This window comes from Podarcis vaucheri, assembly GCF_965113315.1.
Source record: "Podarcis vaucheri genome assembly, chromosome: 12".
NCBI classification, from domain to species: domain Eukaryota; kingdom Metazoa; phylum Chordata; class Lepidosauria; order Squamata; family Lacertidae; genus Podarcis; species Podarcis vaucheri.
The window spans coordinates 11344274-11370098 of NC_138750.1; the positions used below are offsets into that span (position 1 = coordinate 11344274).

At 43.1% G+C, this 25825-nt stretch overlaps 1 protein-coding gene across 1 annotated transcript in view; it reads left to right on the forward strand.

Moving 5' to 3' along the window:
• The first annotated feature begins 1262 nt into the window (after nt 1-1262).
• Nucleotides 1263-25825, forward strand: part of TRANK1 (tetratricopeptide repeat and ankyrin repeat containing 1) — a 51020-nt gene continuing 26457 nt past the window's right edge. Inside the window, exons 1-10 of the mRNA XM_082192696.1 lie at nt 1263-1449; nt 14776-14928; nt 15259-15388; nt 16549-16699; nt 18683-18801; nt 20252-20335; nt 20802-20940; nt 21836-21967; nt 23481-23651; nt 25623-25784. Of these exons, the coding sequence (XP_082048822.1) occupies nt 14777-14928; nt 15259-15388; nt 16549-16699; nt 18683-18801; nt 20252-20335; nt 20802-20940; nt 21836-21967; nt 23481-23651; nt 25623-25784 (1240 nt within the window). The 5' untranslated portion in view covers nt 1263-1449; nt 14776. The remainder of the gene's footprint in view (nt 1450-14775; nt 14929-15258; nt 15389-16548; nt 16700-18682; nt 18802-20251; nt 20336-20801; nt 20941-21835; nt 21968-23480; nt 23652-25622; nt 25785-25825) is intronic.

Below are 25825 nucleotides of genomic sequence, written 5' to 3' on the forward strand. Positions count from 1 at the left end.
ATGCAATTTGCTTCTGAGACAGGGAACCCTGGACGAGAGAAACAGGCAAAAGACAGGGTAGAAGGTCAGACTAGAAACCGACTTTTTACACCCAGCCATAGCTGTCAACTGTCCCTTATTTGGTGGGAAACTCCCTTATCCCAGCAACGTGTCCCGCTGCTGTCCCTTATTGATGATGACCCTTAAATTTCCCGGGTTTCATGTTTGCCTGGCTTGGGAGGGAAGCAGCGGCTTGGGGTCCTCCGCCATGAGAGAGAGAGCACGCACAAGCTGCCGCGTTTCCATCTCTCCCTTTTCCCCCTCAGGGGCACGTTGTGAGGAGACGGGTGGCGACGGGCGGGCAGGCAACCACTCTCTTGCAAGACTTCCGCCGCGCTGCCAGGGGAAGCCGGAGGCGGCAGCAGCGGCGGCGGCTGGAGGGAGGAGGAAGAGGAGGGGATGGGGAGGGACACAGAAGGGCGGCGCTTCAGCCGCCGCCGCCGTGCCGCAACCGCCTCATGCCAGGCTCGTGGGCAGCGTGGGCAAGAGTCTCCCTCCCTCGCCCCCTCTCTCAGGCGGGGAAGGGCCGATGGAACTCCTCGCGCCAGGACGACGTGCTGCTTAGCATCCCCTCCAACCAGTGCAGCATCTTAATGTAGTGATTTCCCCCTCTGCATCCCTTTCATACCTCTATTTTTATAAATCATTTGTCCATCCATCGTTCAAATTTTTACGGCACGTTTTCTGTCAATCCTACCAATGTATGCAACACTTTGCAATAGCTTTTCAGCTAAATTATAAACTTTCCCCATTCTTTATTAAAGAGGTCCTCTTCCTGGTTTCTAATTCTGCCTGTAAGCTTTGCCATCGCGGCGTCGTTCATCAGTTTTGTCTGCCCCTCTTCTTTGGTGGGAATCGTAGACCCTTAGGGTCATCTAGTCCAACCCCCTGCAAAACACAGTCGGGGCAGCCAAAGGAGCCTGGCTCCATCAGTGGTGAATTTCTATATAAGCTAAGCAAAATCCCTTATTTGGGCTGCTGATCCCTTATTTTCGAGGCTGCTGGTCCCTTATTTTCAAATCTGTAAGTTGACAGCTGTGCACCCAGCTCCCAAGCGCTGCGCTGGAAGGCGGAGGCGCGTCGGCGGAACTGGGGAAAGCTTCATATTCGCTTTCGCTTTCGCCGAAAGGAAACACGCCGCCTGCGAGGAAGCGCCCCTTTCCCCGAAATGACGTCGCGGGGGCGGGGCTGGCCCGCGGCTTGCGCTTCTTCTGCTCCCACCCGCGCGCGCCTTCGCAGGATGGCTGGCTTTGCTGATGCGCAGCAGCTGAGCGGCGGCAGCTCCCGCTTCGGCCGGGCGCGCGCGCCTTAAAGCAGCGAGGAGCGCCGCGCGCCGCCTTGCCTGGGGGGCCGCCGGGTTACTTCCAGTCCAGGAAGAAAGGAAGGAGAGGCGCGTCTTTTTGCATAAACGTATGTATGTGCATGCGCGCACGGGGCATGTTTTGTGTTTAGCAAACGAACTGGCCCCAAAATCGGAAGCAGCGTTTCCTTGCGCGGGTGTGTTGTCCCGGGGCAATGGAAGCAATTGGTTTGCATGACTTCCCCCTCTCCCCTCGTCACATTTTAAATTTTTGCCACGTAAACCCTAATCCTGCACGCCCATGGTTAGGGTGGGAGAAATGTTTGGGGTTTGCGTTTCCTTGGGTTGCAGGATTCGCGTAAGAGCTGAGCCTCAGGGTGCAATCCTTTTCGAGATTAAGTTTCCTGGAGCTCCCTGGTAATTGGTTTAATTTCTGTGCGGAAATGCACGGCCAACAGCTGTGAGTCATGGGCGGCAGGGAAGTTCAGTCGGGTTTTAAGTATAACTGGAGGGCAAGCAAACAAGCGGGCCAAAGGAATCAGGCATATTCTCACAGGTTTATTTGGGTGTTTCTGCAGGGCTGGAGTGGCTAAAACCTGCTGCTTTTCACATATTTGTTGGACTACAACTCCCATCATCCATGACCACTGGCCAGGACCGATGGGAATTGGAGTCCAGCATAATCCGGTGAGTCAAAGATTAGGCCCTTGCTTTGCCTTGCAGAAAAGTGGCCGGGGATTGCCTCCCTGATCGCCAGCGTAGGTTGTAAGAAGCATAACTTCCTGCACTGCCGGGTCAAATTTTTTTTGCCTCCTGCTTTGAAAGGCACACACTGAGAGAGAGCAGATCTGGGTATTGTTACAGGATCACACTTGAGAGAACATGTCCTCTTCAGACCTAGACTGTTTTTTCTTTCAACTTGGATTGAAACTGGTTTGGAGGAGTATGCATCGAAACAGTATTTCGGTTCCACTTGTGTCGGCTGCTCTCCAAAACCAGAGTAAAAGGAAGTGTGTACACATCCTTCGTAGGAAAATGAACATAAACGTTGGTGGTGACGTCTGACCCAATTGACTAATGTTGGTGGCTTGGCTATTTTAGAATAGTTGTCCTGCAAATAAAAAAATAAGTATGAGAGCTTCGGCCAACCCTCGTGCTTGCAAACTACCAGAAGCTGGTCCAGGAAAAATGAAGTGCCCCTTTTAGACTATCCACAGTAGTTGGTTTCTGTGCAACTTTGTGAAGCCTCTGAGTTGGCCTTTGTTGGGGAGGGGGCATTGAAAGTCTGTTGAGAACTGAGGAGTTGCTAGCACGCTAAATGCAGTTTTCAAAGAAGGATGCAGGGCATTTTGAAAACTAGCATGGAATCTGGTGTCTTTTGGAAAGGCTGTCACGTTTACTGTAGGCCAGAGCTCATTTTATGAGACGCATGAAGTGGTCATTAAAGATATGTTGTTGTTGTTGTTGTTGTTGTTTAGTCGTTTAGTCGTGTCCGACTCTTTGTGACCCCATGGACCAGAGCACGCCAGGCACTTCTGTCTTCCACTGCCTCCCGCAGTTTGGTCAAACTCATGCTGGTAGTTTGGTCAAACTCATGCTGGTATAGATACAGTTCCACATTATTCTGTCTCTAGTCTGTACCATGTCCGTTAGAAATTAAATGTTACCTGCATCACCAATTCCATTGCATGTCATACGCTCTTCCTTGAGGAAAACAGGGCAGAGAGGCAACTTCTCCTTTCTCTTTAGATTTTGCAAGAGTTTTGCTTCCCTGAACCCTCCTTTCTGAAATCGTAAGGCATGTTACAGAAGTTGTTCCCTTTCCCCCATCCTTGAATTCCCTTTGTTGTTCCTTTGAACGTTGGTGTTTTGCAAGTGCAAAGTATGACTTCCAAAGAAGAAAAGACTGTATACATTTATTTTAATAGGGAACATTTTAACCAGCCTAGAAATAGTAGTGGTGTGATTGTTATCAAGTCAACATTTTAAAAAACCCCTCTGCTTTTCTTGCACTCAGAACAATTACCTAAACCTTTCTGGCAACTTTTAAAGATTTGTAAGTAAAGCTGTTTCCAAAAAAGATTGACTGCTTAGGACAGTCAATCCTGCTTAGGATATGTTTTTCTCAAGGGCTTTGGTTTTGAATTTGGAACAGCCTTTCTTCAAGCGGAGATGAACTTGGAATTTTTTTATTTGCATTTTATAGCACCATTATAAAAACTGAAAAACTAGAGTGCATGTTTGGAGAGTTGGCTTCTTTTAGACCAAGTTAGTTTAGCTCTTTAATAATTGCATTAGCAATGTGTTCCCATATAGAAGCAACTGGGAATCCTTGGCATTGCTGCAGAAAAAAAATGTTGCCAATAACAAAGCAGTAAAAATCTTCATTGGAAAACAAGCAGTCAAGCCAAACAATGTTAGTAACCATTCGCTGGATCCTCCAGGGATTGAATATTATCTAAGTTTTGGCATGGAAGTGCAAAACCGTACAGTTTTGTTCCTACTTGTTGTTTGCAGGCAGATTGTTCTTATCTAAAGCAAGGGCATTTTGAAAAATGTTACGGTTGTCTTTACTGCTTTAGTTTAAAGTGCGATAGCACTGTCCAGAAGCTGTCTACCATACTGACCTTTTAGTCAACCAACAAGCCAATGTTAACTGCTTTATACTGTGAAGAATCAAGTTCCCTTAATATACAGGTGACTTATGTCACTTTCATGTGAATAAACATCCAGCAATAAAAGATAATGGGAGAGGATTTAGCCCAGCAAATTATTTCTCAAAATTACAAATACCCAAATACAGACCGTCATTTACCCTCGCTGGATTCAACGTGCTGCCATCTGCCTTATTGCAGGGCAGATTCGAGGGTAAACCATACACGGAATGAGTTTGCCCCTGTGGCTTGATGGAGGTAGAAACTGTCTCTCATGTCTTGTTACACTGCCGTTTCTACGGAGATATACGCTCGGTATTTACCACTCCTGTTATACAAAAATCTCCAAATGGGTCCGAACTTCAATGTCTAAAACTCCTAGTAGAGGACAAGGATCTAGAGATCGCGCTAAGGGTGGCCAAATTCTGTGCGACTGCCATAAAACTTAGGGAACAAGCTGTACTCCTAAAATGATTAAGGTTTTAAATGACAATTTTCAGTTATATTTTAGTGATCAAGATTTAATATATATATTTTAACTGCCGCTATATCTGTATTGTACTCTGTTAGACCCAGTTGCAATTCAAAGTATTCCTGTTGTGTTTTATGATTTTCCTGATATTGTAAGTGAGCCACTTTCATGTTCTTGCAACTTCATTTTTTGCTACTTCTTACATCAGTCCATGCCCAGAAGGAAGTTTTGACTATGCCCTGGGTCCTTTTATGTTTTCCTTCCCTCCCCTTAAATTCCCTTAAGATTCTCACGCAAATTCTATTTTTTTTAAAAAAGATTTTTATTGAAGTTTCACAAATTATATAATAACAAACAAGACAATAATACAAACAAACAAACAAAAACAAGTATAATTTCAATCCCTTATTTTCTTGTAACTTACTTCCCCGACTTCCTCATACCTCCCCTTTCTGTATTCCAATTTCTAATTATTAATTCAGGAAATCCTCTCCCTTGTTATCCATTTAAATTTTTAGACTTTCTTTTCTTTTTACTTAATCATTACAGCTAGAAACCACATAATTTCTAAACCCACGTCATTCTAACATTCAATAATTTTACAATGTTTCCTAAGATAGTCCTTAAATTTCTTCCAGTCTTCTTCCGCTGTCTCTCTTCCCTGGTCTCGGATTCTGCCGGTCATCTCTGCCAGTCCTCTCACGCAAACTCTATGTGGGATGGTTGAACAGGTCAGAAGTTTCAGCTTTCTGCTGGCCCCTGCTTTCATTCGAATGTGTGGATAAATAAGGGCTAACCAATAAATCTCCAAAGAGTGGAGTTGAGCAAGATTACTGTAGCACTTAATTCACATTGCATAGCTGTTTGCAGTAGCAGAATGTCTTGTGTAAGATAAAGAACTGCTGTGTCTCAAGCTGCTTTTGAGAATCTCAGTTTCCATGTAGAGTGAAGGGCTGTTGATTGAGAAATGTGGCAAAGGTCAACATAAATGGCTGGTACTGTTCTTTGGATCCTGTTTGTGCAAGTTTTCTTAAATTATATTCCCGGTTTTCTTCATGCAGAATTTGCATTACCCTGGCACATAATTACCGTATTTTTTGCACCATAACTCTCACTTTTTTCCTCCTAGAAAGTAAGGGGAAATGTCTGTGCGTGTTATGGAGGGAATGCCTACGGGTGGCATGCCTACGGATTTTCCTCCTCTAAAAACTACGTGCGTGTTATGGTCGGGTGCGTGTTATAGAGCGAAAAATACGGTATATTGGCGCTGGTTCATCTGAAATATTTTCCGAATCCTCCTTTGGAGAGGGTTGTACAGTTAAAAATAAAAATAAAACAACTGAACAAAAGCCTGCCAGAGTAAAATGCACAATTGTGTGTAAACAAGCACATCAGAGTGACAATATAATCATGGATGTGGTGAACAGAGGGCGCGATCTTCTTCCTCGCAGACTCTCCCAAGTGTCCCTGTTTCTGATTTGATCCCGGAATGTCCCGCTTTTCCTTGGGTTGTGCCTATTTTCACTGGAGAAATTGTTGGAGGGTATGGAGTCATCCACCCCCCACCCAAACCATCTGAAGGCAATCCTGTATAGGGAAGTTTTTTAAAAAATGTTTCATGTTTTATTATGTTTCTCTATATGTTGCACGCTGCCCAGAGTGGCTGGGGCAACTCAGTAAGATGTAAATAATAAAATTATCATTATGTTATGGGACATACCTATTTTCGTCGGAGAAATGTTGGGCGGTATGTCCTCGTTGCTGCTCCTGGTGAAATTCAGGCCAAGCAAATTGTTTTCTGAAGCAGATAAACATGTATTTTTTATTGGGCTCTGCTTGGGTTTGAGCTATGGAGAAGCCCCCTCAGGATCACAAATATAAAATAAATTGAATGACACTAGCAACATCAAAATGGAAAACTTTGGATCACATAGATGAATTTTGTTTAGATGCCATGTGGAAAGGACCTTCACATTACTCATTTCCTACTAATTTTCTGTGGAAGGGGATGAGGGGCAGTATATGTTGTTGCTGTTGTTTGCTACTCGGAAGGGTAGTGGAAACTCTTTCTTGCCCCTGACCTTACGGCTGCCTTATGAGGACTGTGGGCAGTTGTCATTTTGTATTTTAACTTAGGTGGGTGGGTTGCTTGATGTATTAATATTTTGCAAAACCTCAAATGCTAGAGCAGTGTGTCTCAGTACATCTAGTCCAGGCTTTTGCTCTGTCCTAAGGGTGTAATGGAAATGGTTCAAATGTTTGGAAAGGGTGTGTGGTAAAATCCTCACCAAACTTTGTCAGTTCAGAATGCATTGGTTTGCAAATAGGATGCAGATACTGTCATTTGCCAGTGCAAGACTTAGAAAAAGCAAAGTCTTGCTCTGTCTCTTCTCCAAAATGTGTAGTGTCCAACTCCCTCAAAATGTATTTTGTCTGGTTAGGTTTTTGCCTCTATCTTCAGTATATTTTATTTTGTTGCTATGGTTAGTGGCTGTTGCAAATGAAGGTTCTTCTGATCTGATCTCGTGTCCAACTGCAGAAAGAGAACAGTTGCAGGTTTGTTTGAAGCACAGGAGGGAGATTTTTAAGGGTTAAGAACTTTGCCCCATCCCAGGATGTGCTACAACAGCGGCAAGAGTCTTGATAGCACAAGGATGGAAGAATGAGGAAATTCCAATGAAATAACAGTGGCAAGAAAAATTGATGAGCTACGCAGAGCTTGCTAAATTGACATACAAATTGCAGGACAAGGACAACTGTGACTTTAAGGAAGAATGGGAGCTTTTTACACATTATCTAAAAAGACAACAAAATGAACTGGACTCCTTGGCAGGTTTTGAATAAACATACACAAATTTATTGGTTGATAACATGTTAGATAGATAATGTAAGGATATGTATAATTTTTTCACACACAGAGAATAATATGTGCTGAGAAGTCAGAGAGAGGAGCTGAGGGAATAATGAATATGATATGTTTTGAAATTTTATGCTGAAATTGCTAATAAAAATGTTTTTTTTTAAAAAAAGAACTTTGCCTCAGGATGAGAACAGAAATCACGCGATGGCGGCAGCGGGAGGCCCCATTAGCTAAAGTGGTACCCTGGTTAAGAACGGACCTCCAGAACGAATTAAGTTCGTAACCAGGGGTACCACTGTACAGGCAACATACGAAAAAGTTGCATGACTGTGTTGCTAATACGTATCAATAAATATCGGTTCTTTTGCCTTTGGAAGCACCCTTCCTCACAGCTTCCTGCTTTCTCCCAGACTCCACCTTCCCACCCTAATTCCCACCCAGGGCTCAGTGCAGCCACAAAAAGTGCTGCTAGGAGAAGGGTTGCTGTGGGCATCACCCTAGTTTCCCCCTCTGGGTTTGCTTTTTATGGGCAAGCCCCGGGGTGGATGGAGTCCCATTAAACAGTCAGCTGCCCTCTCCACACCCAGTTCCAGGTGCAGTAGGTTTGGTGAGTTTGCCAGGGGCAAACCCTTCACAATAATATTTATTAATTTTTATACAAAAGCATAACAAAAAAGAGAATAAACAATAATAAGAAAAAGAAAGAATATGAAACATAAAATACTTCAAACTTCCCATATATCACCACATAAACTAAAACTTAATTAGTTAATTAAGATCCATCTTCATAAACACATTACTTGACTTCCTCTAATCTCTTCCATCTGAATTCCCTTTTAATTAAATGTAGCAGTTTCCAATATCATTATTTCATAAAACAATATTACAGTCATAGTCAAATTTCCTAACTTTTCTTATCGTACTTTTTCTTATTTATTTATTTAATCCTAATTTAATCCTAGGCCTAATTAATTCTTTCAAGTGGTTACATATCTTTACTATTACAATATTTATTCAAAATAAAAAAATTCCTTCCAGTAGCACCTTAAAGACCAACTAAGTTAGTTCTTGGTATGAACCAAGTTCTTGGTTCTGAAGAAGTGTGTGTGCACATGAAAGCTCATACCAAGAACTAACTTAGTTGGTCTTTAAGGTGCTACTGGAAGGAATTTTTTTATTTTGACTATGGCAGACCAACACGGCTACCTATCTGTAATATTTATTCAAATAGTCTTTAAATTTCTTCCAATCTTCTTGGTGTTCCTCTTCTTTCTGGTCGCGGATTCTCCCGGTGAGATCAGCCAGCTCCATAAACTCCATCATCTTCATCTCTACTCACAGTTCTTCTCCTGCCTCTGTCTCCTTCTCGTCCAGCCTGTAGTGACGAATTGTGTTCTGCCATCCGTTTCCCAGAGGATAGTGAAATATCTGCAAGGGTCCTCCTTGAACTCACAAATGAACTTTATTTTCCATATTTGAGAGTTTGAAGCAGGCATGTAAATAGCTATTGGCCTGACAACCTGTGGTGACTAAGGCCATAACCAGATGTCGTCTTGATAAGCTGAGAAACGAGCTAGTCTTTTGTCCCTTCATTCCTCCCTTTGTGGTATGAACAACCAAACCAGAAAGCCTTCCATTCAAGGCTGAAAACTATAGTTGCCAGCTTTGGAACAAGCCATGATATTATACACAACTTCAAGCCTTCCTTTAATAGCGTGGCTTGTTCTGAAGTTGGTATCCATAGTTTCTTGGTTTGGACAATATGGAAACACTGTTTAATTACAGGCTTCCTAGTTTAATTGTGGCTTGTAAAGAAAATGCATGTTCGTATATTGGCTTATTAAGCGGCGAGATTATTCTTTTACCATTCTTAGAGCTGGTTCAGACAGGCAGGGAAACTTGACAAAGGCTCCCCTCCATGTTTAGGCTACAAATAACTAACACAGGTAAGCGCAGACAAGGTGGGCCAGTGATATTTCTTCTTGTATGCTGGCAACAAGAAGACACCCAACTGGGCACTTTTTAGCAAGGTGATTTAAGATTCTGATAGCTTTCCAGGCTGACATTCTGTTACGATAAATCCTGGAAGCACGATATTTAGATTGTCCTCCCCTTGTTTTGCTAGGAACAAACAAAAATAAATCCAGCAACCATTTCATTATATTTTGGGTGTCTGGTATTTCAGCAACCTCTTTCTACGTAGCTCCCAAGACAGACTGGTTTTATTTTTAAGGAAACAGCTCAAGATGTTTCCATGCACCTTCGGCAGCTAGTCCTAAGGAGAGCCTCTTTCAGTTAAAGTTGGGTTGGCATCATGAGCACCTTCGCTGCTGAACTTCACATTTGCCATCCTGCACCAGTAGTAGAGAGTGATGCCCATTCTGTGCAAAGAGGCATCATGGTTCCACACCGCCCTATTGAAAAAACCTGTTGTATATCACAGTTGAGACCACAGGTGCTTTTATTGAATCTGCTACTTGCCAAGTGGCAAGTAGTTACTTAGGTCCTTCCGTTCTGGTTTCTGTGGTGCTGGGCACAGGGAGCAGTTCCGCATACTGTATGCACCAAAGTATGGTTTCAGGAATCCATGATGATCAACTTGCAGATGCTGAAGGCTGAAGGAGTGGAAATGATGTTATCATTGCACCATGAGATCCTTGACTACTGTAATTCGCTCTGCGCGGGGCTGCCCTTGCAGCTGTCCCAGAAACTGCAGTGGGTGCAGAATGCTGCAACGAGGCTCCTCACGGGGTCCCTGCCATGGGAGCATATTCACCCAGTGCTTTTCCAGCTGCATTGGCTTCCGGTGGAGTACAGGATCAGGTTTAAGGTGCTGGTTTTGACCTTTAAAGCCCTTCATGGCCTAGGACCCTTGTACCTACAGGACCACCTCTCCTGGTATGCCCCACAGAGGACCTTAAGGTCCATAAATAGCAAAACCCTAGAGGTCCCGGGCCCTAAGGAAGTTAGATTAGCCTCAGCCAGAGCCAGGGCCTTTTCAACACTGGCTCCAGCCTGGTGGAACACTCTGTCTCATGAGACCAGGGCCCTGCGGGATCTGATTTCTTTCCGCAGGGCCTGTAAGACAGAGTTGTTCTGCCTGGTCTTTGGCTTGGAGTCAATTTGATTCCCTCTCCCTCTTTCTTTTTTCCTTTCTCCTCCTGTGAAGAGGCTGCATCTTAATGTTTTAATGTTGTATTTTAATCTTGTTTTTTAAGTTGTATTTTAATCAACCTATTTTTATTATTGGTTGTTAGCCACCCTGAGCCCAGTCTTGGCTGGGGAGGGTGGGGTATAAATAATTTTCTTCTTCTTCTTCTTCTTCTTCTTCTTCTTCTTCTTCTTCTTCCTACCCTACAGGCTTTGAGATAAACAGAGAGATCTGGTGAAACTCACCAGAAAAATAAGAAATCAAGATAGCACACTTTTTATAAAATAATGAAAATGATTTTTGAATATTTACAAATAAACTGTAAACCTTTAAGAACATCGGCAGGATTATTGTAATAACTTGCAGTTTTATAAGAGTGTATATTTAAAGTAGATGAATAAATCAGTAAATTAAGTTAATTTGGCATATGCAGAAAATATAAAACATAAATTTAAGGAACCGCAGAAAGGGGAAAGGAAGTCGAGTTTTGAAATGTTAAAATGGTTGTAAAATTATTGAAATGTATAAAACTTAAAATCATATATTTATTTATTTTTAAAAAAGAGATAGAGAGATGAGCCCTATAACTTACGGTACTTTGACTTGTGCCTGTGTGGTTGACAGTTCTCTGAGAACAGCACCAAAGGGGTCTCTGGAGGAGCAAATTCTGATTACTCTCCATTTTAATTCAAAATAAGAAAAAGGAGAATATGTATCTCTCTTACCCTTTACACAAATGTTTCCTTTATCTTATTACTTTGATGCATTTGCATCTTTGGATCCCTTTTGATTCTACGTGCTTCCTGTTCAGAGTTTAAGTTACAATATATCTCTGGTTAATTGGGAAGCAGCTGTTGAAGGAAAAACATCCCAATTATAAATAATGGGGGTGAAAAGAGGGGTATAATATTTGAACAGGGCACTATAAGCCTGTGGTGGTGAGTGTTATCTGATAATTGTCCAAGTGTGTACCTTATACGATATGTTAGTTGAGTTAGAATATTATTATTTTTCCTTAACGAACATTTTTGTCTCTATTGAGAGAGAGAGAAGCCTTTGTTTTGGGCAATTAGTCCGAGAAAGGAGGGAACAATCTTAGCTAGAAAGCAGATGGTTTCGAGGTCATTATTCTGAGACTGGGTGGAATTTGTGTTGTGGTTTTGATAAGGAAGGTTGAAAGATTTCGGGATGAAAGTGAAGAAGAACCAGAGAAGGTAGAGAATGTTGGTGGAAGTCATAAATTTAAGAATGACTCATTTTGATGAGGGTTAAAATTGTGCAGGAGTGTTACAAAAGAGAACAATTTGGAGCGTAGCTGGAGATTTGAAACGAGAAGAGTTGTATTATGGAAAATACGTAAAAACAAAGACTTCAAAGACTTCTAATTGCTTCTCCCTCTCTCTCTCTCTCTCTCTCTCTCTCTCTCTCTGGATGTTCTCTTACAACTTTTAGCTCACATTTGTGTTTCTCCATTAATATTTTTCTTGCTATGGCCTCAGTCAGTTCCATGCAGGCAAGCTGGCTTTGGGTGTTGAAGACTGTTGTTGTTTAGTCGTGTCCGACTCTTCGTGACTCCATGGACCAGAGCACGCCAGGCACTCCTGTCTTCCACTGCCTCCCGCAGTTTGGTCAAACTCATGCTGGTAGCTCCGAGAACACTGTCCAACCATCTCGTCCTCTGTCGTCCCCTTCTCCTTGTGCCCTCCATCTTTCCCAACATCAGGGTCTTTTCCAGGGAGCCTTCTCTTCTCATGAGGTGGCCAAAGTATTGGAGCCTCAGCTTCAGGATCTGTCCTTCCAGTTAGCACTCAGGGTTGATTTCCTCAAGAATGGATATGTTTGATTTTCTTGGATGAAGATCCTAGTTGAAGACTAGGCCTGTGCTTTTGAAGTGGCCTCATAGATGTTGGCTATTCTTAGCGTTTTTCCTTCTTTGATCGGCTTTTGATTTTTCTAATCCTTGTGGATTATTTTTGCTCAGGAGTCTTGTAGTAGAAACCAATCGTCCGCAGCAGGTCTGGCAGATATGGACGCATTATTCCCTAAAGTCCCAGAGTCTATCCCAATATTAGGGACACACATATATGCTAAATCCCATTTAATTTTTCCTGTATTTTTTAATTACCTTTATAATGCAGATTTTTAAAATTTCTTTTTAGTGCTATTGCTTTTAACTGGACTGGAGGAAGAGGGTGCTAAGAAAATAACTGCTTTCTTGCGTACTTGAAGCAGCTAATACAAAGCCTTATATCTTATTTAGTTCTTGTAGTAGCCCCATTGTAATTGCGTTGTTTATTTATCCATGCACTCATTTTTATACATTGTGCTTATTTTGTATCATGCTTTCACTTGTAAATGAATACTTACCATTTTTCACCTTTTGTCAGTTATTTTTAATCACTTTTTTGTTTATTTTGGAGTGCTTCTGGCTGTTTTGGTCACTGTTTATATGCTCACTAGGCAAAATTAATATTTTTTTGAATTTATAAATTGTTTTCCAGTTCCTTGTACAGTGTGAGGAAGTCTGTTGGAGCCAAATTCAGTGTTTTGCTGCAAATAAAAGGACAGAGTTCTCTCCCCCCCCCTTTTACACCAATGTTTCATCTCTAAAGCCCATATTAAGGCAATCCCTTTACTAGGCCAACCAAAATATTGCAAAATAGCATTCAGTCTTTTGAGTACTCCGGAACTCTTTATCAGACTAGATGGTAAACACAGCAAAAAAAGTAGGGAAGGAAAAAGGTGTGTATGTGTGTGTAGGGGTGTGTGCATTTACCGTATTTTTCGCTCTGTAAGACGCACCAGACCACAAGACGCACCTAGTTTTTGGAGGAGGAAAACAAGGAAAAAAATATTCTGAATCTCAGAAGCCAGAACAGCAAGAGGGATCACTGCACAGTGAAAGCAGCAATCCCTCTTGCTGTTCTGGCTTCTGTGATAGCTGCGCAGCCTGCATTCGCTCCATAAGACGCACACACATTTCCCCTTACTTTTTAGGAGGGAAAAAGGGAGTCTTATAGAGCAAAAAATACGGTATGTCTGCACCTTCTAAGAGTCTTAAGGCGAGAGGAGGAGAGAGCAGGTAGGTCTTTTAGGTGCTACAGAGGTGGCAGCAAGGAAAAGACTGGTTGTGATAGGAAAATAATGAATTTGGTTGCTTTAACAGCAGAATCCTAAACTGAAGTAAGAGGCTTGTTATACCACCTGAGGGCAGGGCTTTATTTTCCAAGGAAACATTTCATTCAACTGCTAGGCACAGTTGTCCTTGTTGGTTTCTTTTGACTTGACAAACTATCTAATATTAATTTTCACCTTTGCTAATATGAAGATTGCCTTAGCTCAAAAACAGGAAGGAAACCATGGAGGATTCTCTGTGCTTTGCTTAAGCATCACGACAGTCCTGGGCAATAGCTGTTAATTTTGTAGCCCCAGAGATGGGGAATTTACCCCATTGTTACTCTTCTCATTCGCAGCAACCTGAAACTTGCATAGCACCTAAAGGGCCTCATATCATTGCCTGCGACTTCCTCTCTCCCTCAGTCTTAAGAACCTTATAAGACGCAGACGGGGATAAAGGTTTTATCACCAGATAGGCATTTTGAGTCTCCCTGCCCCATCTTCTTGCTTTGCTTACCATCTGTCTGGATGGGAGAGTTCTGCAGAGCTCAAAGGGTTGCATGTTACTTTGTGATATTTTGTTTGGGTTAATAAAGGTATTACATTAATATGGACTTAGGGATTTTTCTTATGTGCCAAACTTTTTGACCTCTAAAATTGTATTTATAAAATGTTTCCTCTGCCAAACTTTCTGATCTCTAAAATTGTATTTATAAAATGTTTCCTCCTCCCACCCCCTTAATAATTTGGGCGGTGGCGGTAGAAGACAGATGCAATTAAAATAAGAGGCAAAAGCAAACCAGAGTTGGAGAGAGCAGGTTTCTGCTCAGCTCCTGCTACAAAAGGCTTCCTTCCTGTGACACCTTGTGTCCTTTTATGTTGGATCTAGATCCAATGTTTCCCAAACTTGGGCCTGTTTTGGTCTCCGTCATCCCTAGCTAGCAGGACCAGTGTTCAGGGAGGATGGGGGTTGCAGTCCAAAAACAGCTGGAGACCCAAGTTTGGGAAACGCTGGTCTAGATAGTCCCGATAATACTTCAGCTTATCATTGATGGTAGAAGCACTTTATTGGTGTTTAAATATATGTGGTGTTGGTTAAGTAACTGAAAATGCTCTCGTGCTGTGGGGTAAGGGAAATATTTTGTGCTGTCTCTCAGAGCATATTTATTTCCTCTTTGTCAGAATGGATCCCTTCATCTTTGGGGACCCCACTAGTTATGCCGAGTTCTTGAGAGTGCAAGGGAATCAAGACTTCAAAAATGGAAACTATGCTCTTGCCATCAGAAAGTATGACGAAGCACTAAACATACTGGTCTATTTACACAAAGCAGTAAGGTAAGCTCTTTCTTAGAGAACTGTGAACTGTCTAGCGCTAGCTTCTAGACTTGAGCTTTCCTTCTGTGAAGCTACTGAACTTGGATTCCAGTCACCAAGTTTTCTGTGATCTTTGCAGTAATTATTTGCCGTTTTCCTTACACTCTTTATTCAACATTTCATAGCAGTGTTCTGTTGGGATTTAATAAATGGAATGCATAAGGTATAACAATTCCCCCCTCTACTCTATTTCTCTGTAGAGGAAGGGGGGCGGGAATCTGTTCATGTGTTCTGTAAAACTATAAAGCTGTTTCTCTTGACGCAACTACATTTCACATTCTCATCTTTTAGTTTTTCCCAACGGCGAGAAGTGGCAGTTTTACTCTGCAACCGATCAAATGCCTTTTACAACTTAAATAAATGGAGAGAAGCCTTCTGCTCAGCAAGACAGTGCCTCCAGTGGAATCCAGCTTACGTTAAGGTATTCTGTACTCTACGTAGAGGCTGAGTGGCCATCTGTCATGGATGAGATTCGTGCAAGATGACCCTGAGATGACCTTACCAGGGCCGTCTTAAGCATACCTGGCTCCGTGGTGCAAAGATCCGTCTCCCACCCCGTTTCCTAGAGTTGTTGACCTTTTCCCAAGCCTCTGCGGGGATTGCTCTCCTCCCGTGGGGGCTTGGGAAGGAAGCTGCACATCCTCCAGCCATATGGTTGATGGGGAGCAGCTGGTGGGCGTGGAGGAGGGAAAGGGGAGGCTGCCGGCAAAGCCACGCAGCTCCACCACTCGCTGGGGCGCCCCTGAGAGGCCAATGCCCTGGCGCAGCGCGTCAGTAAACCCAATAGGAAAGATGGCTCTGTCCCTTACAACTCTATAGTTCTATGATTCTCTAAGCCTAGGTTGCAGGGTTGTTGTTTTTTAATTAAAAAATAAAATAAGGATTAAGAGTTCTGAATGTAAGATATTTTGAAGCAATGTGTGCTTTGACTCTTAAAGAGAAATTTCAAGACCGAAAATGCAAGGATTGAGCGCTGACATTAAAGGAGCTTAAAGCTTGAAGAACTATGGATTTGCATTTGCTTGTTAAATTTTGTTGTATTCGGAAGCTCCACCTTTTGGCTTGCAAGTCACTTTTACTTGATATGAACAGAAACTTATTTGCGGAGCAGCTGTTGGCTCAGAACAGCGTTCCTGTTCAGAAATTTATTTATTTAATTTCTGCACCACCCTTCATCCGAGGCTCACAGGATGGTTTTCAATATAAAAACACAAAAAACATGGTGCTTAAATAAAATATTACTGACAACAAAAATAAGATTTGTATCCAAGTTAAAAAAAGCCACACCATGGGAAGAAACAAAAGCAATCACCCTCCCATAGTTGAGAAGGCCATAATAAACCAAATGAATGTTTAATTTTATCATGTTCGTTAATATCTGAGTATATATTCTGAGTAAAACATAGTTGACTAGTGCCCATTGTATTTGGTGCAAAAGTGTTTCAACCCTGCCATTTTAAATGTATTTACTGCTAGGTTATTCTGTTCTTATATTGAAATGTTGCTATTAAATGTCTGTTAGCCTTCACATATATTCCTGAAGTCAAAGACTGACTCTTGGGATCTTTCTTTCTTTCTTAGGGGTACTATAGAGCTGGCTACTCCCTGATTAAATTGAGACAGCCTCTCGATGCTGTTAAAACATTTTATCAAGGTTTAGACTATCTCCATGGTTCATCAGATGTGGCTCAAATTTCTGATTTTATAGTCGGTATCTTCTCAAGCGTTAACGGTAAGTGATAACGTGAGATTTTGTCTTCATTAAACTGTCACAATTAGGACAGGATGGGGGCAGCTGATGGCTGGTGAGTGCCTGAAATGAATGGCCTCATTTGCAAATCACAGTAAACCGTAGTCTGAAAGAAACTATGGATTACCATGAATGCGCAGCATCCAAGTGGTTCATTACTCCCTTTGCTGAGCTGAGTAACAAACTCTGGAGTGGATGTGCAAACCAACTCTTGTAGGTTATTTCTCTCCAAATAAGCTATAAGCAATAGACCAAGAAAGAAACTTGGCTGCTTCTTGTGTTTTGTTCAGGGATAAACAAACCACTACACTGGTTTGCACCCAGCACTAAGCCAGCCAATCCATGGTGTGTGTTTTTTTTACAGGCTTAGTGCGTCATAACTGAGCAGCGGGCTTCTCATTCGCAGTCATTTATAATGTGTTTCAGAGTATTGCTTACAATGATGTGCAAACCAGGTCATTGTCCACAAACATCACTATAGTGTAACCTTTGCAAAATGGATTTGTGACCTTGGGCTGGTGGGTAAAATGTCTGCAATGCTAGGTTAAAATGGCAAGATCTTTGCCCTGACCCAGCGAGGGAGTTAGCTGCGTAGAAGCGGCTTCAGGGAGCAGATGGAAGAACCATGCTGGCAGTGCGCTTTCAGGCACACGATGTCTGGTGGTTCTCTTTGCACGACGTGGTGGGCATAGGAAGGAACCTGTGCTCCAATCCCTATGCCCAGATTCTGCACATTTGGCATTGCCCCCTGCTATATCTGCAGGTGGGTGACAATGTTTTTCAGCGCTTCCCTATGTTGAAAACTCATTACAGTGGTGCCCAGCAAGACGAACGCCTCGCGAGACGAAAAACTCGCAAAACGAAAGGTTTTTTCGTTTTCGAGTTGCTTCGCAAGACGAATTTCCCTATGGGCTTGCTTCGCAAAACGAAGCTTGCCCCGCAAGCTCCGGGGATAGTGGGAAGCGCAGAGCGCATCTTCCCCACTGTCCCCGGACCTCTTTTGAAGCAAGGGGCGGTGGGGAGAAGATCGCTTCTCCCCGTTGCCAGCCCCACAAGCTCCGGGGACAGAGGGGAAGCCTTCCCCTCTCTCCCCGGACCCCTTTTGAACCAAGGGGCGGCAAGGGGGAGAAGCGATCTTCTCCCCGCAGCCCCTTGCTTCAAAAGAGGGGACAGAGCGGTGCTTCCCCTCTGTCCCCGGACGGTCTCCATAGGAACGCATTGATTGATTTTCAATGCATTCCTATGGGAAACCGTGCTTCGCAAGACGAAAAACTTGCAAGAAGAAAAAACTTGCGGAACGAATTAATTTCATCTTGCGAGGCACCACTGTACAGACAGAAAGCCAAGAGCAGGAAAAGAACGAAATTACCCCCCGCCGACTGCGTTAGTTTTCTGTTTGTAAAATTTTTGGTGCATTGGAAACCTGCAGGCTGAAATGATGTAGCCCATTATACCACTACAACATTCTGCCATCAACTTCCTACCTCATTCTGTTGCTTGCATGGACCAGCTGAAGGGAGCCCTAGGGATAGAGCATTGGTGATTGTGCAGTTTGTTTTCTCTGTTGTGTTTAGGCTTTTCCCCTTCCTTGTTGATGCCATGAGGGGATTTCCTAAGTTGGAAGAGCACAAACTGTAAATGATGATGATGATGATGAAGGTTCTGCAGGCTTAAGCCTCTCTTGTTTTGTGTTGCCCCCCTTTAGATGAGAGCCAGTGTGGTGTAGTGGTTAAGAGCGGTAGTCTCGTAAGCTGGGGAACCGGGTTCGCGTCTCCGCTCCTCCACATGCAGCTGCTGGGTGACCTTGGGCCAGTCACACTTCTTTGAAATCTCTCAGCCCCACTCACCTCACAGAGTGTTTGTTGTGGGGGAGGAAGGGAAAGGAGAATGTTAGCCGCTTTGAGACTCTTTAAAGGGAGTGAAAGGCGGGATATCAAATCCAAACTCTTCTTCTTCTTCTTCTAGATGAAAGGACTATTACCCCACATTTATTATCCGTCTGTAAAAAAATTGTGAGCGATAATTTCACGCCACCAATTTGGCAACAGGTGATTGAAAAGCTGGCCAGAAAAGGACTGTGGCAGGTAGGCATCTTATCGTTGTAAATAATGACATCTTTTTTTTCTCCTGAGCTCAGGCTGGCTTTTCAAAACCTGTATGACAGTAGGTAATCGCAGGTTCTGGAATCTGTCTGCTTCGACGTTTCAGCCCTGTGATTGCATAGCCCAACTTCGAATTGGGATAAGCTGACGTGAATTGTAGGTGTGCTTCCTTAATTTGTAAGCTTAGCACAGTTTTTGGTGTAGTGTTCATTATTTTTGCTCACACCTTTTAAAGAAGGAAAAAGAGAGACAGACCATGTAGGTAACAGTAAGCCAAACTACAGTGGTGCCCCGCAAGACGAATGCCTCGCAAAATGGAAAACTCGCTAGATGAAAGAGTTTTCCGTTTTGGAGGTGCTTCGCAAAACGAATCTCCTATGGGCTTGCTTCGCAAGACGAAAATGTCTTGCAAGTTCCTGCGGGGTTTTTCCCCTCCCCCCTTTTTTCTAAGCCGCTTATCCGCTTATCTGATAAGCCGATAAACCACCTATAGTGCTAATCCGCTAATCCATCAATGGGCTTGCTTCGCAAGACTAAAAAACCGCTAGACGAAGAGACTCACAGAACGGATTCTTTTCGTCTTGCGAGGCACCACTGTATGGCTTGCTGTGAATAGGCAAGCATTGGGAGAAAAGCACAGCCATTGCAGTCGTTCTCTGCTCCTGCTGCCATGCTACTGGCAGCTCAGCCATGGCTTGCCTTCATGTTATGTCCGAGCATTGTCTTGTGGTCTATCTCACTCCAAACAAACCACAATGGCAAGCCAAGGACAAAACTTGGTGGCTTGTTGAAGTGAGACCCAATGACGAGGCCAGATTCATACAGAACAGTAAACCAAACTGGTTTAGCTCTCAGCAGCTAAACCAGTAGCATGAGCAGGAAAGGACAACCACTGCAGTTTTCTCCATGTTGGCAGGTCATAGTGCAGCAAAAAGCACTTTCTTTACTTCCAACGCTGTTTCATGGATGTTTAGGTAATTACATTCTTGCAGCCTGATGCATTAGTAACCTGTGTTGATCAGCAAAAAGAAGCAAATACCCGCTGCTCAGCTAATACACATGTGGTGGTTCTTAACTCTCACCTTTCTACTGATGCCAATAATCTCTGAGGAAGCAATACTGAATTCAGTTGTCCCTTCCTTCCCCCAACAAGTGAACACTTCTGTCTCATTCAACAGTAACAAGGTGTAATCTTTGGTGATTCTGGAAAAGCAAAATTTTAAGGTATTGGTGTTTATTCACTAACAGCAGCACCTAGACAGAGAAAATAGAATCAGAATACAGCCAGATATATTTCCTTTTCACGCTTTCCATTGTTTCAAAGAATTGTTCTTGTTAGCAAAAGCACCAGGTGTCGCTGTGATCTGAAAAAGATGTGAGGTCTACATGCATTTGAAGTTCTAACGAAAAAATCTTTTCCCTCACTCCCTAGTCTTGCCTAGTGTTGGCTGCTGAGAAAGACCGGTTGCCAAGGAATCTGCAAGTGACCAATTTATCACTAAGAGAGCTGTTTGAGGTTTGTAAAAATCTTCCAGTAGAAATCCTTTACTGGGGCCTGGGTGAATGGAATTAGGAAATGGATTTCACCAGAGGGCTTGCATGAATGGCAGGTAACATAGGTAACGAATATATGTTGTACAAACTAAAGGGTGTAAGAGGAGCCTCCATGCAGTCCAGCAAACTTAAAAAACAACAACCCAAATCCATTACTAGCTTGCTTTAACAGACTTGTCTATTTCCCTTAATTGTGGGTGGACGTGGATAACAGGGTTTTAGTTTGTTTATTTAAGGCAAACATGGTGCTTAAATAAAATACTACTGTCAACAAAAATAAAATTTGTATCCAAGTTATGCTGCCTAATCATCAGCATTTCTGCGTGGTGGGGATTTTATCATAATACAGTGATGATGGAGGATTGAGATTTTATGTGCACCAAGTGACCAGAGCCTTATACATGTATTCTTTGTTTCTCTTGAACCAGAAATACGTTCTCTTTGGCCAGTATGAAAAAATGGAAAGGGTGCCCAAACTGGTGGAGTGGCTTGTCTCCCTCGGAGCAAATATAAGAAGTGTTGGAACCTATCCTCTTCATGCTATCATCATGCTTTGTATCAAAGCAAGTAAGTGCTTAAAAAAATCAAATCAAAATAAATGATGTCCTGAATGGTGCTGCAGGTAATTTGGAGATGAATTTTATATGCAAAACATAAAGCTATAGTCCTATGAAAATAGTGAGAGATGTACAATATAGGCTGGCCAGCCTTTGGATGGGGGGACACTTGTTGGGGGCAGCGTAGAAGTAGCTATGTTATAAAGTCTGGTATTTTCCCTTCCTCAGTATATTAAGAGTATCTGTAAACTGGTCTTACTGGGATGCGGGTGACGTTGTGGGTTAAACCACAGAGCCCAGGGCTTGCCGATCAGAAGGTCGGTGGTTCGAATCCCTGCGATGGGGTGAGCTCCCATTGCTCGGTCCCAGCTCCTGCCAACCTAGCAGTTCGAAAGCACATCAAAGTGCAAGTAGATAAAGAGGTACCACTCTGGCGGGAAGGTAAACGGCATTTCCGTGCGCTGCTCTAGTTCGCCAGAAACGGCTTAGTCATGCTGGCCACATGACAGAGCAGCTGTACGCTGGCTCCCTTGGCAAATAAAGCGAGATGAGCGCCGCAACCCCAGAGTCGGTCAGGACTGGACCTAATGGTCAGGGGTCCCTTTACCTTTACCTTAAACTGGTCTTAAAGAGAAAGGCAGGGAGGAGCTGTAAAAATACTGTACCGTCAAACTAGAGTTGGCACCATTTCATATTCTGGACTTGATTTGTGCCGCGTGTGCCAAAAATATTGGCTATCCCTGCCCTGCAAGGTTCTTTGCTATACACCAACTAGACTAGATAAAGCCAAGCAGGGAAAATAAATTATATTGCAAAGATATATCCTATCCTTTTTATGTATTCTGGAAAGGTTAAGCACAGTCTTCCTTAAATTGATGGTGTATTATTTCTTTTTAATTATTTAGATGGAAACTACCTTTTCAGTTGGTTATTGAATTATGAGCCTGAACTGAAGGATCTTATCAACCAGCAAAATGAAGAGGGGGCCACAGTTCTCCACATTGTAGCATCTCATTCAGCTGGCTACCCTATGAAAAGTAAGTTTGTGTGTAAGTGTGTGTGTTTAGGTAACCTGGTTTACAGTGGTGCCCTGCAAGACGAATGCCTCGCAAGACGAAAAACCCGCTAGACGAAAGGGTTTTCCGTTTTTCGATGCGCTTCGCAAGACGAATTTCCCTATGGGCTAGCTTCGCAAGACGAAAACGTCTTGCGATTTTTTCGCTCCCCCCCTTTTCTAAGCCGCTAAGCTGCTAATACCCTTTTAGCTGCTAAGCTGCTAAGCCTTTAATAGCCGCTAAACCGCTAATAGTGCTAATCCGCTAATAGGGGAAAAAACCGCTAGACGAAGAGACTCGCGGAACGGATTATTTTCGTCTTGCGAGGCACCACTGTACACTATCTTGCTAGTTTAGTTTTTGTTCTCCTATTCTTTTTACAGAAACCCTAGAAAGGGCTAACTCTGGCTAACATTGTGCTTTTAACAGAGACTGGCTTTTGTGTTGCTGCATTTTGAACAGAATACTCAGACTAGGAATCTGCTTTCCTTGAGACCATCTCTAGTGGACATATTCTCATAGAATTGTAGCATGATAGTTTCTGCAACTTTTATTTTGCCCACGAGGTGGCAGTGGGAAAACAAATGTCTGTTCCAGCATCAAGAGTAGGCTTCTAATTCAGTAACAGTGCAATCCTAGGTTGATCTACTCAGAAATAAGCTCCATTGAGTTCAGTGGGGCTTACTCCTAGGTAAATGGGTTGGCAGTAGTAAGCATCATCGTGTTAATGGAAGAGATTTTCCCAGAGCCACTTGGGTGACCGAAAAGTTGGAATAACATGAGTAATAAATTCACTGCTGTCGCAGAAAGGGAATGAATAATGGGATAAAGACATGCTCAGGAAGGACTGTATTTAATTAATAGAACAGTGGCTCTGGGCGTAGAAGGTCCCAGAATCAGTAGGGCCATCTAAACCTAGGAGTTCCATAAGATTGGAGCCACCATTGAAAAGCAATAATTTTGTGCTCCCAGTATTTTTGAAATAACGATTTGTATTGCTTTGCACTAAGGAGTGGGGGAAGCAGGTGTCTTGTTGGCTTCCTGTCTTGCAATCCTTTTTGAGATTGAAGGGGAGAAACTAAGCATTTATCTGTTCCGTTTGAAAAATGCACCTATATTCCTCTTTTTAAAAAAGAATTATCAGTCTAGTGGGCACTCAAAATGTGAATCCTCCACCATATATTTCTCAGCCCAAATTGGTGACCTGGGAACTTTTTGCAGTTTTTGTTATCTTCTTTTCCCTGTGTGACAGACCAGGCGTAGGTGAACGAGTGGTGTGTTTTGATGTTTCTGGCAAACATGGATTGCTGCAATCAGTTACTCATTGTTTGCTCTTTGGACCAGTTTCAGAACGGCTGCATACGAGCGCCACTCACTTCTCAGAGGTTCTTCCTTCCTGCAAGTGTCAAATCACAAAGCTGAACTCATGACGTGAAGCCTGTTGTTATTCAAGTCAAGAATATTGCAGACTCCTTTTATTTGTTTTGTATTTCAGATCTGATAGAAAACGTGGTGATGCTTCTGAACGCTGGGGTGGATCCAAAGATCTGTGATGCCCAGTCAAGGTCTGCTATGGATATCTTGAAAAAACACAAGAAGTTCAGGGTTATAGATATAATCAGCAAGCACAAGGAAAGATTTAATCTACACCAGGATGAGTCACCAGGTACTTCAGAGACAGGCCTGCTTGCTGAATTCAGTAATAACCCTCACTTGGCAAAAGTGTCCTCTTTGTTTTCTAGGTTCGGTCTCCCATCTGTTGTTGGACTACAACTCCCATCATTCATACCTAGCAGAACCAGTAGTCAGGGATGATGGGAACTGTAGTCCAAAAACAGCTGGAAACCCTGCTGTAGACATAACACTTAACCATTATTCAGGGACTGGACGTCACGATCATTCTGCTCCTCTCCATCTCTGTGTTAATTTCATCCATGTCCCAACCGCCCACCCCTAACCATGGTTTCCTGTTAGGTTTTTGCAAAGTGTTTTTTCGCCAAAGCTTTGAAACTGGGCTTTGATACTGGAAACCCAAAGCTGCTACACTATGACAGCTATCAGTACCGGTGCAGAGCTGAGACAAGCATACATAGGCCGAGGAGATTTGTGCAGTCCTTCAGGCTTGTGTGCCTGCTAGTGTACTAATAATATCTCACCAGTTGAGCGACAGGGCTGCATGGCGACGTTGTTTCGGTTGATACATATAATTGTGTGTTGTTATGTGCTAGAGATGGAGCTTTCCCCTAAAGTTCTTTTGGGAAACTCTGGGGTTCCTCTGAAACTTTTCAGGTCATCTTCAGAAAGAAGATGCCAGACACTCTTCTCTGAAAGAATCTTGCTCACTCCTACAATTCACAACGGCTGAGAAGTGTTGGGGGTGTATTCTAGAGGAGGGATGGCCCTCCAGATTTTTCAAGACTCCCGTCATCACTGAGCAGTGGCTGGGGCAGATTGGAGTCTAAAAACTTCTGGAGAGGGACATGTTCCTCAGTCCTATTCCAGGGTATGCTCTTTGGTTATGGGCCCAGTGCTGAGGTCCAACAACTATCTACAGTGGTACCTCGAGTTACAAATGCCTCAGGTTACAAACTCCGTTAACCTGGAAGAGTTACCTTGAGTTGAGAACTTTGCCCCAGGATGAGAACGGAAATCATGTGCCGGTGGTGCAGCAGCAGCAAGAGCAAAAGCACACCTCTAGTTAAGAACAGTTTCAGGTTAAGAACGGACCTTCAGAACAAATTAAGTTCGTAACTAGAGGTACCACTGTATTTGTTGTTTAGTCATGTCTGACTCTTCTTGACCCCATGGACCAGAGCACGCCAGGCACTCCTGTCTTCCACTGCCTCCCACAGTTTGGTCAAACTCAAGTTGGTAGTTTCAAGAACACTGTCCAACCATCTCGTCCTCTGTCGTCCCCTTCTCCTTGTGCCCTCCATCTTTCCCAACATCAGGGTCTTTTCCAGGGAGTCTTCTCTTCTCCTGAGGTGGCCAAAGTATTGGAGCCTCAGCTTCAGGATCTGTCCTTCCAGTGAGCACTCAGGGCTGATTTCCTGAAGAATGGATAGGTTTGATCTTCTTGCAGTCCATGGGACTCTCAAGAGTCTCCTCCAGCACCATAATTCAAAAGTGTCAATTCTTCGGTGATCAGCCTTCTTTATGGTCCAGCTCTCACTTCCATACATCACAGCTATCTATAGGCAACACAAAAGAGTTATGTGTCTAACAGAAAGAGTTATCCAATAATGTTTCCTAGAATTTTCTACAGGATTTCCAAGGCACATTACCTTGATGTGCTCCTGAAGAGGAAAACAACAACAGTCCCATGGCGTAGCAATTAAAAGCTGTAACCCTTTTTAAACGGCATGATTTTAGAAGCATGATTATATGCATGAGGTATTGTCACAGCTGCCTCTTTCAAGATGGTTACAGCGGAAGGTTTTGGATGACGGGAAAATTTGAAAACCACTGGTCTTTGGGAAATATATGGCTATTGGAAGCAGAAATGTTGGGCCACTTTACTATTGATTTTTTCCTTCATATCCCCTTATCATGGATTGCAGATCCATGAGCTCTGTTCCCGTCGAAAAAGGAAAGAGAGAAAATGTCTCAGAATGGTTTTCAATGTTGTTCCCCACAGAGCAGACTGAAAGCACAGGCCCTGCAGACAGCGTTGCCTTGCTTCATGATGCTTTTGAGCAGTTTGTGAGGTTTTGTCGTTCGGAAAACAGAGTGCATAACATCGGTGTATTGAGGCATGAAAAAGTTCAGAGGCTTCTGAACCTGCTGAATTCAGTAAGAGGTAAATATGTTTCATTCTCAGTATCTGATAGATGCCAGGGA